The sequence below is a fragment of the Bombus flavifrons genome, chromosome 8 (genome assembly GCF_040668555.2).
Source record: "Bombus flavifrons isolate JBK064 chromosome 8, iyBomFlav1_principal, whole genome shotgun sequence".
Taxonomy (NCBI): domain Eukaryota; kingdom Metazoa; phylum Arthropoda; class Insecta; order Hymenoptera; family Apidae; genus Bombus; species Bombus flavifrons.
The window spans coordinates 11897840-11912424 of NC_138449.1; the positions used below are offsets into that span (position 1 = coordinate 11897840).

At 44.8% G+C, this 14585-nt stretch overlaps 1 protein-coding gene and 1 long non-coding RNA gene across 6 annotated transcripts in view; one reads left to right on the forward strand and one right to left on the reverse strand.

Annotated features, from left to right (window-relative positions):
- Nucleotides 1-14187, forward strand: part of LOC138182536 (kin of IRRE-like protein 3) — a 174963-nt gene extending 160776 nt beyond the window's left edge. For all 4 annotated transcript variants that reach the window (XM_069118491.1, XM_069118495.1, XM_069118494.1 and 1 more), the window contains 8 exons: nucleotides 4244-4513; nucleotides 5048-5156; nucleotides 5595-5781; nucleotides 6703-6841; nucleotides 7369-7556; nucleotides 7824-7957; nucleotides 8287-8521; nucleotides 13239-14187. In XM_069118491.1, coding sequence (XP_068974592.1) covers nucleotides 4244-4513; nucleotides 5048-5156; nucleotides 5595-5781; nucleotides 6703-6841; nucleotides 7369-7556; nucleotides 7824-7957; nucleotides 8287-8521; nucleotides 13239-13346 — 1370 coding nt within the window. In that variant the 3' untranslated portion in view covers nucleotides 13347-14187. The remainder of the gene's footprint in view (nucleotides 1-4243; nucleotides 4514-5047; nucleotides 5157-5594; nucleotides 5782-6702; nucleotides 6842-7368; nucleotides 7557-7823; nucleotides 7958-8286; nucleotides 8522-13238) is intronic.
- LOC138182543 (uncharacterized) lies at nucleotides 10479-13313 on the reverse strand. 2 transcript variants are annotated; one of them, XR_011173825.1, is made up of 3 exons: nucleotides 13187-13313; nucleotides 12917-13001; nucleotides 10479-11563 (listed from the first exon to the last, which is right to left on the reverse strand). It is a non-coding gene; the product is annotated as an uncharacterized LOC138182543 (long non-coding RNA). The 2 variants fall into 2 exon arrangements; XR_011173824.1 differs by having other exon boundaries at nucleotides 12917-13247.
- Nucleotides 14188-14585: the final 398 nt, after the last annotated feature.

The window sequence follows — 14585 nt, forward strand, 5'->3', positions numbered from 1 at the left end:
TCGGTCACGACCGATGTAAGCGGATCGACATCCGCTCGTTTCCGCCTACTTCGGACGCACGCTTTTTCGTCGCAATTTTATCAAATGTATAGTATACGATACACGTACGCTCTTTTGGAACTTTTATCGCGCGAATCGATAGCACGGAGACACACGACGAACAGAGTGGCATTCGTTGCGTGTCGATAAGCGTGGCAACGAGCTTCGTGCGACGCTCGTCGAATTAGCAACTTCCCGGTAACGATAATAATTGGATTTTTCTGAACAAAGGGAGAGACGAACGGTCAAGAAGATGTAAAGCAAACGCGTCTAAGGCAGGCTGACGCGAGAATCGGTTATTCGTTGAAGCGTATTTCTGGCAGTCGTTCTTTAGGTGAACTTCAAACGGGTGTGTTTTTATAGACGGTGATGACGTTGGATCGAACAAAAGGTGGAAGGGTTAAAACAAAGAGAGTGAAAAAGCGGAGGCGCGCGAGCGGCCGGCTTTTGTGTCGCGAAACAGAAATTTCCGTTTCAACCCGCTTCCCCTTGGAGAAAATTTTTCATCGCCGACCCTCGCTAATTAACCCACCGTGCGCGAATTCGTTAATTAACCTCTATCCAATGTATCATCTACAAAACAGGCTGTACACGCGAAACAAGAAAAACGCCGACACGCTGACAAATATTTAAATATTGATAAAAGCATATATTTACCGGCGAAGGCAAGATAAAATAACAAAGTGAATGTAAATACAAACGTTAAAGTTCCTCTTTTCCCGCGATACCGTTTGCTGCGTGGTGGTGCGCCGGACAATTTGCAAACAAAGCTAAAACGCTTCCGACGTTCTTTATCCTAACCTTGTGCCTCGAAAGCGAATAAAAGATAAAAGGGGACCAAATATCGCATCGCGATGTTTCGAATCGAATCGCTGCGAACGAACAAAACGATCGGAAATTTTTCGTCGCGCGCTCGCAAATTTATCGTCCCTCCGCTTCGTTCCCCCAGCGTGATAATGAATTTGTTTCGATCAACGTTGCGCTCGTTTTCTCGTAATTTACTGGTACCGATGCTGATCGAATATTCATGAAGCATTGTTCGAAAACGAATACCGAGCTACAGAATTTATTGAAAACTCCAGGAGAGGCTGACGCGATTTATGCACCGGGCACGTAGTTTTCCAATGTACAGCTGACGGGCCGGTGTGTTTCCCGCAGTCTTCTGCAAACTTCAAAACGGTTGCAACTGTAACACAGCGTTGTAGCACGAAAGCCGCGTGGTAAGCCCGGACGCCAAATTTTTTTTTCACCATCGATCGCCTCTCGTTGCTTTTCCTCCGCGTCCATTTCCACTGCGCTCCTCGTTCATAATCGAAAACGTAGGACCGATCGATCAGACTTGTTTCGTGGTCATTATGGCTTCGACGATCGAAACTCTATACGCGGCGAAGAATACAACGCTACGGTGTCCTTGGAATCTTCAGCCAGAGGCGAATTTACGAGCAAAAAAATTTATAAGACAGAAGAAATATAATCGTTCGGTTGATGGCGAGCGTCGAGAGGTTGTCGATGGTGACGAGTCAAAGGAGAGACCGGAAGAACAGAAACGACAACGACGAGCCACGCGTTCGAGGATGCCAATCACGGCGGCTAACGTTCGCGTTTGCGTCTCTCGATGCGGAACAAACGCGCGGAATAGAGTTCCAGAGAACAGGTGAAAGAAAAACAAAAGAAAATAGGTTGGTCGATCGAAACAGCTGTGCAGCCTTTTCCGCGGAGAAACACGCGGTGCAACCAAATAAATAGGGTTGACCGGTTTGACACACACTGGCAGAGGGACACCTCTAGCGTGCACAACCACGCGCACAGCAGACCAGTGTCCTATAAAACACAGACAGCCACGGTAAAAAGGGTAATAGAGGGGAAAGGAAGCCAGAGAGAGGGAGAGGAAAATGGGAAAGGGTGGACAGAGCGAGCAACAAACAAAAAGAGGACGCAGTTGAAATTGTGAATGGGTCAGCGAGTGTTCGTTCGCGCGTATTTCGAAATCATTGTTACGTGAAATGAACAGCTGCGCGAGCTACCTGCACTCTACCTATACGACGATTCGATTCGACAGCATCGCGCCGACCGGCTTTTTCATTTTCCACATCTTCCCAGGACGTTCCGCCTTCACACCTGAACAGTACGGGACCTGTCCACTTTTCGCGAATTAATCCATCGGCCTTCCAAAAAAAAAAAAAAAAAATTTCACGTTAACGCGCGTCACCATACGCCTGGCGTTACTTTTACAACGGAGGTTGCTGCACTTCGAAATACGATTTGTAGAGACGCGATTCTCGTCGTTTCAAGCGCGAAATCGATTTTCGCCGTTTTAAATTACCGCCGCTGATCCGTTCGTCATGCTGTCCATCGAAAATCGTCTCCTAAATCGTCACGGTTCATGGAAAGTTTAAGTAAGCGCGAAAGGATCGTTCGATCCTAACCGAAGTAGGTAGGATGTTCGTTAGTTGCGCGACAAAAGAAACACTTAATCGGAGAATCGAGTTACGATGTAGCCGAGTTCTCGCGAGACACAGGCAAGAGAAGGTTGGAGACGAGTTTGTACGGGCTATGTCTATCCGGTTTAGCCGCTTCTCTTTGCGAGTTGCGTAATCGTATTTCCAAGTCTGAATACGAGCTTGTTATTTTTGGCCCTCGGGGAAATAGGTCGGCACTGAAATTATTAATTAATACAATTTGGATCCGTATTCCAACATTAATTAACCATCATTTGTGACGTTTCCCGGTGGCCGCCGCACAGTTTCATTGGTTTAAATCAACGGGAAGAGCCTGTAGGTAGCCGAGAGGGGGTAATTGTATATTAACACGGTAAATTATTTTCCACGTCCAGTGCCTTTAATCGAGAGCTTTGTCGGGATCAAAACCGGACAAACGAGGGTGAAAAGCGAACGACCCTCCCTTTCGCGATATTCTTCGACGGGCCTTCAACCGTAACCCCGTCGATCGATCCCTTCAACCGCGTAATTGCTTTCGTTGAAAAATACAACGTAACGCGTCAATTCAATGCAAGTTAATCGAATACAGAGAGAGAGAGAGAGAGAGAGAGCGCAGTACCGACTAGTTTGATAGACTGCATTTATCGAAACGTGATTTCCAGTAAATCCATTCGATGCTTCGACCGATGCATTATTTCATCTCGGTTACAAGCTTTGCCTCGCCATCTTTTATCGTAAGAGACCAATTAAATTTCCCTTCATTTTCCTTTCCCTTTACGCGCGGACGAAGGATTGATCCGTCGATCAATCCGAATACGTCGATTCAAACCGAAACGGGGAAGAGGGCAACAGAAGAGGCAAAGGAAAAGACCGGTAGAATTTTCCTAGGCTGGGACGAGATCGCGCACACATCGATTAACCAGAGAGACCGGAATCAGCCAGTGTGCTGTTTCAGCCGGTTTCTCTGTTTCTCCCGTTTGGAAAACAGCCGCAGGATTAACTACGCGCAGGTGTAATTGAATTTTTCGTGAGCCGCGGCTAACTAATTATTTCTGACAAGGAATAACGAAACGGCGGGATACTGGTCCAACTTTGATTCATTATTTCGAGGTCTGTACGTTAGCTAGCGTGCTCTTCCTCTCTCTCTCTCTCTCTCTCTCTCTCTCTCTCTCTCTCTCTCTCTTTCCGGGTGTTACGCTCGCGTGCCATTGTTTTCCATTCCATTATCAGGTTCTTTCCGTGTGTTGCCTTTTTTCCTACCGGCCCGGAGGAACACCGAGGGAGAAACATCTTTGTTCGGATCGAACGCGAGAATAAGCTGATCGAACGGGCGGTCGACACGTAGCAGTCGTCGAGCCAACCCTTCGACTCCATGTGCCGCTTCTTTCAGATGATACGATCCGGATCCACTTTTAATTACGCGCTCATTAACGAAGGATTGAATCTGAAAACTTGCTACTGCAACCAGCGTTTACTCTCGCAACCGGTGTTTATTTTTCCGCCGTGTTCCGCGAGCCGGCGCGCTATGATTAAAGCTCTGATAGCAATTCTCGTCCGCGATTTCAATTAAACTCTCCTCTCTTCTCCATCGAATCGACCGCCCTGCCCCAACCACCGACAGTTTTTCTTTCCTTTCTTTAAGGAGAAAATTAATTTCCTCACCCTAGGCCGTTAGGTGACGAACGTGTAACCGCGAAAGTATAATTAAAATTTCGCTTGTTGGAAGGCGCGGCGTAACAGGATCGGACGAAATGAAAATGTTTCAGACGCGCCCGAGACGAGACTGGTCGGTGTGCCGACCGGGCAACTGGAAGAAGGTCGTGATCAGTTGGAGATTCGATGTCTAGCCGACGCGAATCCCCCAGCCTCGATCCTCTGGAGGAGAACGAAGAGCCCAGGAGTGGCCGAAGTGGCGAGTATCGGGGAAACGCTGCTATTCTCGCCGATCTATAGGAATCACGCGGCCGTCTATATCTGCGAAGCGGCCAATACCGAGGGTGAAAGCAGCCCTGTGTCCGTTCAAGTGTCCGTCAACTGTAAGTGTCGTCGGCCTCGTTTCCACTTTCCAAGCTTCCTGCTACTCGAGGTCTGCCAATCGTTCTCAAAGTATCAGCGATTAACCCTTCTATACTCGAGACAGGCTTGTAAGCGGCCGTATACTTTCAACCGCTTTGTGAATAAAAATAGCGTTAGAATCTCCGGCCGGTGCTCGATTATGGCTCGATAACGCGACCCGACCGCAAAGACGATCGACCCCGGGACACGATATTCATCGAAGCGTCGAAACGCGTTCGCAAGTGGCTCGCTGAATAGTTTCGAGACGGTATTTGCGTTAGAGCAGCGAGATACTTGCCGGCTCTCAGGTTGTTTTCAACAGTTTCGGCTCCTCGCGCTACACAAACTTTCCCAAGCAGCTATCGCGGTCAAGAATTAGTAAAACGAGAACCGTTAAACGCGATCATCGTCGGCACTCGGTTCACGCGAACACGGTTAGCGAACATTCCAACGCTTATTCCGGATATCGACGAACGCGATCGATAGAGCTAGAGAACCGTCTGGTTTTCACGCAGATCCGCCGACGATCAGCTCAGTGGGCCCGGATCGGCTGACTACAGCGTTACTTTTTTCCGGAGCCTCGTTCGAGTGCAACGCTGACGCGATGCCACCGGCTGAATACAGGTGACCTATTCGTCGACTGCTTCCAACCCTCGTATTCTTTTCGTTTCTTCTCGTTCCAATCATTTTCTTTTCTTATCCTCCAGCTTTTGCCGCTTCACTTTCACCTTTGAATCTTTAGTTTGCACGCCAACACGCCGTGAATCACCCTGAAAATGGACTCGCTATAAGCTATGTATGATTTACCATTTTATCTTATTTGTTCTGTAAACGTGTGCTTGTCATAATCTTCGTTTGTTTGCATACTTGTTGCACCTTTACGTTCGCCACGTGCCACGGACGTTATCCGTATTTACGAGCGTCCCGAATCACGTGGTTAAAATGGTTCCCGCTAGTGCAATGGTAAACGTCGTTGCACGCGGTAGTTATACAGTAGCGAAAGAGCAATGGGTGAACGTGTTGAACTGAAATGCGACAATGGCTTTTTCCACTCCGCCCCAGATGGGCCCAGATCTTCACCGATGGCCGGATGCCATTGGAATGCGGTACCGGACAGCGATTGATCCTGACGAACGTGACGTACGAGCAACAGGGTCAATACATATGTCTCGCCTCGAACAAGATCAATGGGAACGTCAGAGAAGTTAAAAGCGATCCTGTATCTCTGCAAGTGGTCGGCGCGCCCAGGGTAAGACGCAAATCAAACTCGTTACGTATAGTACGTTATCTTCTGTCCTGTACGCGTTCTCGAAAGGACGACGCGGCGCTGAAACGATGCAATCGGACTGCGAATTATTACGGACGGATTAACTGGAAAAACTCGGTTCGAAGGAAAATCGAGCGGAAAAAGACGATGGTCGAGTTAAAATTGAATCGATCCGCGAGACTCATAATGCACGTGGAAGAAGAAAAACGCGGAAGTTAACCGATTTTTAACGCGCTGCGATTATGCATTGTCCTTTCTGCGCTTTTATTACGAAATCAATGCGATCGGAAAAACAAACGATTGCTATCTGCGATTAATTAACAAAATTATGTTTGTTCGCTCTACGTGCTCGTCGATCTGTTGACGCAAACTCGCCACTACACCCCCCGCTCTGACATATTTAAATATGGAACGGGAAATTCGTATTTATCCCGAGCTCGTGTACAGGGGACGAGGAAGTGGAAAAATATACGTACGCACGTGCATATACGGGGGTGGAGTAAAACGTCATTTTCACGATACATTCGTCGGTTGATTGCAGTTACACTGGTTTCATACGCGCCGCTACGTTTTGTGTTCCATGATCCGCGCACCACTTGTGACCCCCGAATATTCCGTGCAATCGACGCGAGATATTTCACTCTTGCGCGAGAACGCTAGCCACGAAATGTTCGTCAAATGATAATCGTTTGGAATAAAATTTGGAATAAAAAAGAAAGAAAAGAGGGAAATGAAAGTCAATTATCGACGGTTCCTTGCCGGTAACCGGACTCGTAAACTTTCGTGTTCATTAAAACGGCGTATAGGTGGAAAGTAGAGCAGCGAGAACGCGATAGAGGACAAAGACGATGGAAGAACATTGAGAAAAGTAGGGTAGAAGGAGTTGCTTAACGTGTGTCGCAGGTGGTGAAACCGGCCATCACGGAGAAGTTTGTCGTGGCAACGACCGAAGGGAGCCCAGCGAAATTAGAGATCAGACTGTGTTCCGACCCGAAGCCCCGGCTCGTGGCTTGGGAATGGGGCAGCACCAGACTCCACGCCGGTTAGACTGCTTCCTAGCTCTACCGCCAAAAGTATTCGAGTCTTTGGTTTGCTCTTTCAGTTTTTTTTTACGTACGTCTCTTCTCACTAATTGGCACTCCTTATTACTGAAAAGTGGTATACTCGCGATTAATTAATTCGAGCATCCCTTTAGCCGCAAGCTCCTCTTTAATTACCCGCCTTTTTCTCGCGTCCTCCTCAACGAGCCGAACCTCCAACTTCCACGACAAGCCTTCGATTCTTCACCAGATTCCCCCGCGTTCGACCGTCTCTCCATTCTCGAGATCACCCTATGCTTCGGCCCTTTCCACGCGTTAGTTCACACTTTTTATCGGCCGTTGTTTAAGTAGAACGAGTTTGCATTTTCGTATTTTCCGTTCGTTCTTTCTTTCTCTTTTCGTTTCTTCCCTTTTCGTTGTTTCCCATACAATTCATCTCGTTTCAGCGGTCCGTGATCTTACGTTGATCGAACGTTTACGATTACAACGATAACGCTATCGGATCTAATTAGCCGGCAAATGTTTGCAGGTGAAGTTCTGGAATCACGATATCGGGCGCTGGATCTGGAGCCGTTAGCGGTCGAGGATTGTTATATTGCCGTCTTAGAACTGACTAGCACGGTGAAGGAGGATCAGAGAATGTACCACGTAATCGTGGAGAACGATCGTGGAAGCGATCGCCGAGCCCTGATGTTGAAAGTCGACGAACCAGGACAGGTAATTATAACGATATCTATTCGACGTGAAAGAAGAAACCGACTGGCCGACGCGTTTCGAGCGAACGTTCTCGCCTGTCTTTTTCTCTCAACTTGCGAAAACAGATGGCCTAATTAAATAATTGAACAGAGTCTGTTGGTATTTAAATTAAAATAGCCGGCAGCATATATATTCTGTACACGCGTGCTCGCTAGAACGCGCGCTCGAGACAATGTTTTCTGGGTTGCAGGAAAAAGCTCTTTTTTTCCTGCCGCGTATTTGTTACAGATTCCACTCGTTATCGGCGCTGTCGCTGGGTTTACGGTACTCTCGGTGCTGGTAATGGGATTCGTTTGTTTCCTACGCTCGGATAGATGCTGCGTGGCCAGAAATACGGTGCCTGCGCTGCAGCAAGTGCATTGGTAAGCACACGATATTGCGTCCCCTGGTGATTTGCACGAATAAACGTCGAAGCAATTTACATGGAAAACCTAGAGAACTCTTTTCAAGGAGACACATCCTCGCGGAGCACGTGCGCGTTAATGAATTATTCGACTCGCTATTTCCCTCGGTTGGCTTAATTGCTGGCGTCGCGAACCGACGTTAATTCGTCTCTGAGCGATTTTACGCGATCTTACGCGATATGCGATATATCAACCGATCGAATCGAGGGATTACGCGAAAGCGAGAAAGCTAGGAGGCTAAAGCAGCCACAGTGGAGAGCGAAGCAGACAGTGGTGGCCTGTTTCAGCACGAAGGCTTCGAACACGATGATAGAGGATCCTCGCTTAGCCGTGGACACGATGGAACGCAACAGCCAGCAGTACGCGTCCGAGAAACGACCGAACCACGTTTTGAAACCTGTCCCGTCGCAACAGTATCAGCAAGAGTGTTATCAACACGATCCACCGCACCAACAGCAACATTATCAGAGGCATCATCATCATCACCACGGACAGCCTCACGGACCACAGTATACGCTTCAGGTCAGATAAGTTGATAGACAGAGAGACAAGAAACAAAAACTATTCTCACAGAGTAGAGTGACGATGTCGCTGAGCGACATCCCGCAAAACGTTGTTTTATTCCCTTTTCCTTTAGACCTGACTGTTGTCTCTCTCTCTCCCTTCGTATAGCTGAACGAATGCACGAACGGTACACAATACGCACAGCACAACTTCCCTAGACACTGTGCTTTTCTTGCTCATTTTTCGAGCGAATCTCTGCTAACGGAAACGTACACGACGCAACACCATCCCCCGGGCAGCTCATTTTAATTTTCCATTCCCAACAGCGCCTAGTCAAGTTTTTCCATCGATCCTTCCGCTCTTGATTTTTCCCGGGATCTTCCCACGTTTCCTTTCTTTTCTTTTTCTCTCTTTTATTTATCTATTTAAATCGCCAACGCGGGGAAAAAATAAGCAACGAAACGAAATTCCCTTTGGATTTTTATCCGATGAGCGTTGCGTTCGGTCCATTGCAGCTGTGCAAAGGTACACGTTAAAAGTGAAATTTTTTTGCTACCGCGAAAACTCGAGAAACGAGAGTGAGCTAACGTACGCGAAAAACAACGCGTAGAAGCATTCGGTCCGTGGCTGCATTCAAGTTGCTTCGGTTTTCGACATTACCGTATCATCTCGTTCGATGTAGGATACCAAGCACGATCCCTTTTCTTCTTCTTTTTTTTTTTTTTTTTTTTGTCAAGAGTTTAAAGCTTCGAGAAAGATCAAAGATCTTTCAGCGTTTTATCGTTGGTTGTAACACAAGAGTTTCATATTCGAGAGTTTAGCATCCGTTACACCTTTCAGATATTTACGCATGACTTGAAGGCCCGCAAGACGTACAATTTCGTCTGGCACGAGAGAATCCATCGGTCTAACGGCTAACCAAGAAATTTTTACATCGCTCTATGTCTTGGTCTTGACTGAGCATTTCGCAGACTTCGTCGTCCTTTCTCGTGTTCGCGCTTACCTTAGAACGATCTCAAGATAGTCGAAAGCATCGCGCTAAAATGATATATCGAGAACATTTACGGCGAGAGTATTACAAATACACGTGCTCGACTCTCGTGTACCATAACACCAGCGAATAAAAGTAGCTGGTATCAGACCGCGATGATTTCATTCCAACTATTTTTACGATATCGTCGATCGCGTTATGTTTTCTCGTTAGATATCATTCTATCGGGAGTTCGCTCGTTCAGATTCCGTCGACGTATGAACGAAAAAGGAACGATCTCAAAGGATACGCATGCATCCGCTATGCACGAGACATGGTGTAACGCTTTACAAAAATGATACATATATTATGCAATTACCGACCATCGTTGTGTGAACTTGTATATACACATACACGTCGAAAGTATGTCACATTTTCCGTCTCGTATCGCAATAACGCCACGTTGACAATATAGACCTGCACAAGTATTGACCACTAGCCGCTGTCCCTACCCCGATCGAGATAGTCGTTTGAGTGATTTATGCGGCCAGTAGGGTACATTACGCATGCATTTGGTTGCATCTAGACATCGCGGTATCCCTCTGCCAATTACCGCAACGTCCTTGTAGGTCGTAGGTAACGTCATTTAGATACGTGTACGTAAGTAGCGGTTGCAGCCACTTTTGCTTTAACGCGACTGCCACTTTCTCAAATCAGTCCGACTATTAGAACCTTTCCTTGTGAATTAACGGTGAACAATCGAAAGAATAATCGGTTCACGAACTTTTTCTATACGGTTCGTGCTACGGGGGTCAGACTGTGTCCTGGAAGTAACGGCAAGTAGAAACGAATGTTGCAGGTCGGCCGCGAAAAGGAAACGAATCCTAATTTAACTTTTCTCTCGAGCCATTTCGATGATATAATCTGACCCACTTCCGCGGGGCATCGCGTGGAAAACATACAGCTGGTAAATTAAGTATTAGAATTTTGAATGTTGTCTCTGTATTACTCAACAGAAACCAGAAACTGGTCGCGCGTTATAAGAGAAGCGACTGTTGTACCGTGAAGAACGAGATTGGATTAGGAGTTTGATTTGGTCCATCCGGCTTGCATCTTTCCCATCGCTTTCGTTTCGTTCTTGCATCCAAACAGCACTATTTCCAGGACGAGCGCGCGTTTGTCGGCGTTGTCGTTTCTAAACGAAAGACAGACTCTTATTTTAAAAAACAGTATACATACGTATACGTATACTTATTTCGTAAGTATACCATCGGCTGAATCATTGCCTGATCACTGTATATCGAGGTATCAACGAGACTTCGAAAATTTATATATATATATATAGATGGTTGTGAAGATAATTACTTACGATAAATCTCATTACCGACAGATTTATTGTTATTATAATAACCGGACGGCGAGCATCCGCCAATGTAATTAAAAGCCACGGATAATCGCATGTTCCATTACCGATCTATTCGTTTAAATAATCCAACTTCGAATAAGCGTATCAGCGATTACTGACAATTACCCCTTCGAACGATTGGGATAGGTTACAGTAATGCTAATTACTAATCGAAGTTTACGATTATTCAGAACAATTCCGCGGCTCGATAACGTTAAGTTCCGTCTTGTACACACGCTTAACTGGTTTCTCCGAAAATCGATAGACAAGAGAGCAAATTGCTATTTACTTAAACCGAACCGTGAAAAGGCGCAACGTGGGCGCTATCGCTACCAAACGAACGTAATTTACGATGTAATTTAATCGTTCGAAGGGATTTCCCCTTGATTTGCGTTCGACGACGATTATTACCGAGCATGTTACGACCTCGCAAATTCCGCGTGCATGCTGACATTTCTATGTACATATCTTTTATTTACCTTCGTTGAGACGACGTTTCTTCTCCCTCCCTTCTCTCTCTCTCTCTCTCTCTCTCTCTCTCGCTCTCCCTCTCCTTGTCACATTCGCGCTTCGTCTGATCGCAACACGTCATTGTCATCGTTAGCACAGGATCATTGTAACCATTAATTAGCCTCGCTGCTTGCGTTTCGAGACTGTCATCGCCGTCGGTGAACTTCGTCCATGCCTGTAACCAAGCAATCTACGTGAGACGACGCTGTATGACGCTCTGTGTAGAAGCAGCTCGAACGAGCTTCGAGTACTCTCTTTCGTGTATCATGTTGTCATTAAAAAATAATCATACAGATGCGTGTGCTTGTCCGTTTGTTATCAGACCCCGTAATATCCCTTTCACCATCGCGGAAACGATCGCGAGCATGCCACGCAAGTACATACCTATACAAATTATCGATATCAACCTGTTTGAAACCGTGTACAGTATGTGACACGTTTGCGTAACATCGAGCACTGTTTGCTTCACTTTCCCAGTATATCCCGTTTGATATAAGAATCCAAACGAACCCAGGACCGTTTTATAGGACGAGAAATCACGATATTTGTTTTTCTTTTTTTTGTCCTATCCAACCTGAAAGAACAAATATTTTGATCGAACGAAAATTCCAACGTTTTATGAAATTTCGATTATCAAACCAGTCTAAATATTTATTCATAACGTTTATCAGAACGTTATTTACATCGATGTCGATAATATTAACATGCGCGCGAATATTTATTCCGTATTTGCGGATATTCGAAACTCATTAGACACGTTGAAAATTATGTCGCAGCTGATAACAAAGTGATGCGTTTTGAAAAATTTCATTGAAACAATGCAATTAATGCCTACTTTATTCGATGACAATTTTCAATTGGTAATTGCTCCGTCCAATTGTCACGATATTTTCCTCGTCAGCAGCGTATTTACATAATAAAACGCGTCATTTTGGCAGCATTGCCGCGTCAATACCGGCGCATCATTATGAACGGCATCAATAAATATCTAATAATAACGTGGAGAACAATGAGCCGATCATAACCCGAAGAATAAAACGGCCCTGTTTCTTTCTACGTACATATCAGAATATTTGCACAATCTGCACCTACATATATTCTATAGTTTATTATTTCCGATTGCTAAGTAATCACCCGTAGCATATACTATCCATAGAGTTTTATTACCCAAGCGCTTACGGTTACGCGCGTATTTACCTTCAATGCGATCAAATTCGCAATCTCTTAACCCATTAAATGTCAATGGCAGATCCAGTAGCCTTTCTTGGAGGAGGAGCGAAATGCGCACAAGATTTAAAATATGCTTCATTTATATTTCGTAGGTAATTTATGTTTTAACATCTCTATCCGATATTCCAGATCAAATAATTAAATTTACATTGATTATATGCCTAACAAATTTTTCATGATGCGATAATAGTGATATATTTATATTTTATTATTTTTGAAGGTTAATCACCCTATCGCCCCTCCTCTCGATCCGCCGCTGTTAAAAGTCAACGTTGTGTGAACGCAACATTTCACTCACAATTTTTCCTCTCGTTTTGCTTTCTATCGTTGTGGTTGTGAAAGGAAATTCCATTTGCTTGATATTCTTCTCTTCATCGCAGATCCTACAATATAATGAAATTTTGAAAACATTGAAGTAGATATTTACACCACTATATATTACCTATCTTTTTCTATGGACTTCTGTAATATACCTATTACTTTAATACACTTTTTGTATATTAAGAAAGGAATATATAAGTTCAGTTGTTTTCAATAATGTTGCGTTTTCGCAACTTTTGTGCATAACCTCGCCGCTTGGTCCTTAATGGGTTAAGATCCTTAAGATGAAAATTGTGCAGGGGGAGCAGCTGTTTCTCAAACCAGATCGTTTAGCAACTCTGAAGCCCCATTGCAAGATCGAGAAGCCGCCGCAGTACACGACGTTCAAGCCGAGCTCGAACAACTGAAGAGTTTACTATTTCTATTTTCTATTGATGTACACATTGATCGCACAAACATACACGCGTCCTATGGGGAACCGGAGGCAAACAGGAGAAACGAGAAGAAGATAAAGATGGAGATGGCAGAAGAATCGATAGGACGAGACTGAAAAGTGGCACGCAATCAAAAACAGACAAGATTTACGAATAATTCGTTCTCTACCTCTCCCTCTCTTTTCTTTCCTGTCCCTATTTCGTTTGTATGATTCGGCAGGAAAAATATTCGACGCAAAGTGAGATGTTTTGCATCGTCGGTCGATACTTCCAGTCAACGAACTTTTGTTTTGATTTCTCTTTCTTTCTTTCTTCTTTTTTCGCGACAGATTTCCCTTTCCTGTACAGATTCGACGAAGAGTACGCTCGAACGAACGAAAACACTGAATACGTGCCATTCGGTCGGTATTGTTGGCGTCGATAAAATTCGAGACTACTGAAGACACCGATAGGATTGTGACTTTTAACGTTAATCGATAGATTGCATAATGAAAAATCATTTTCGCGCAACTAATACTGCCAATATGTTCTAACAAAAACGATCTCTACGATTTCAGTACCAATCAAAATGAAAACTATATCAAAAGGTATTTATAATGCTTGCGATAATGTTGTTAATAAAGCGGTGATTTTTAACAATTGCTGGTTTTATTAATATTATGCGAACGTCGAGTCTAACTTACACTCATGTCTGCGAGTTACCGAACGTTCGAAAAATCACGCAACGTAACGATTCGTTTGAAAACGTTTCTCTTTCCTTCGCATGACTGTTGCCAGTATTATCAAAAGACTTTCAATAAAGGAATTGTGCAAACATCATTTGTCTTCGTTAATTGTAAGCACCGACTAATGATACCTGATTGTTATCGACTAAAGAGCAACCGGTCAGGTGAAACCGATCTGTCGATATCGCGTACCTCGAATGACTTAACGTTCAAGGTGGATGTATTTTCGATCAATCGCGGAGAGACGCAATCGCGAGGAAACAAGTCAATGGGAGTCGTAAATTCCCGTTACGATTATAGCAATCGACGCCGCGAATAGATCGATCCTCTGATTTCCGTTAAGATAATAGGGGTGATTAAGTTAGTATAACACTGTGATTCACAGGGTTTTTATTTTTTCCACTTAAGTTACACTTAAGTTAGTAATATGTTTTTGGCGAAGCAATTCGTGTTTAGTTTTACCTCAATTTCATATACGAGAATAACA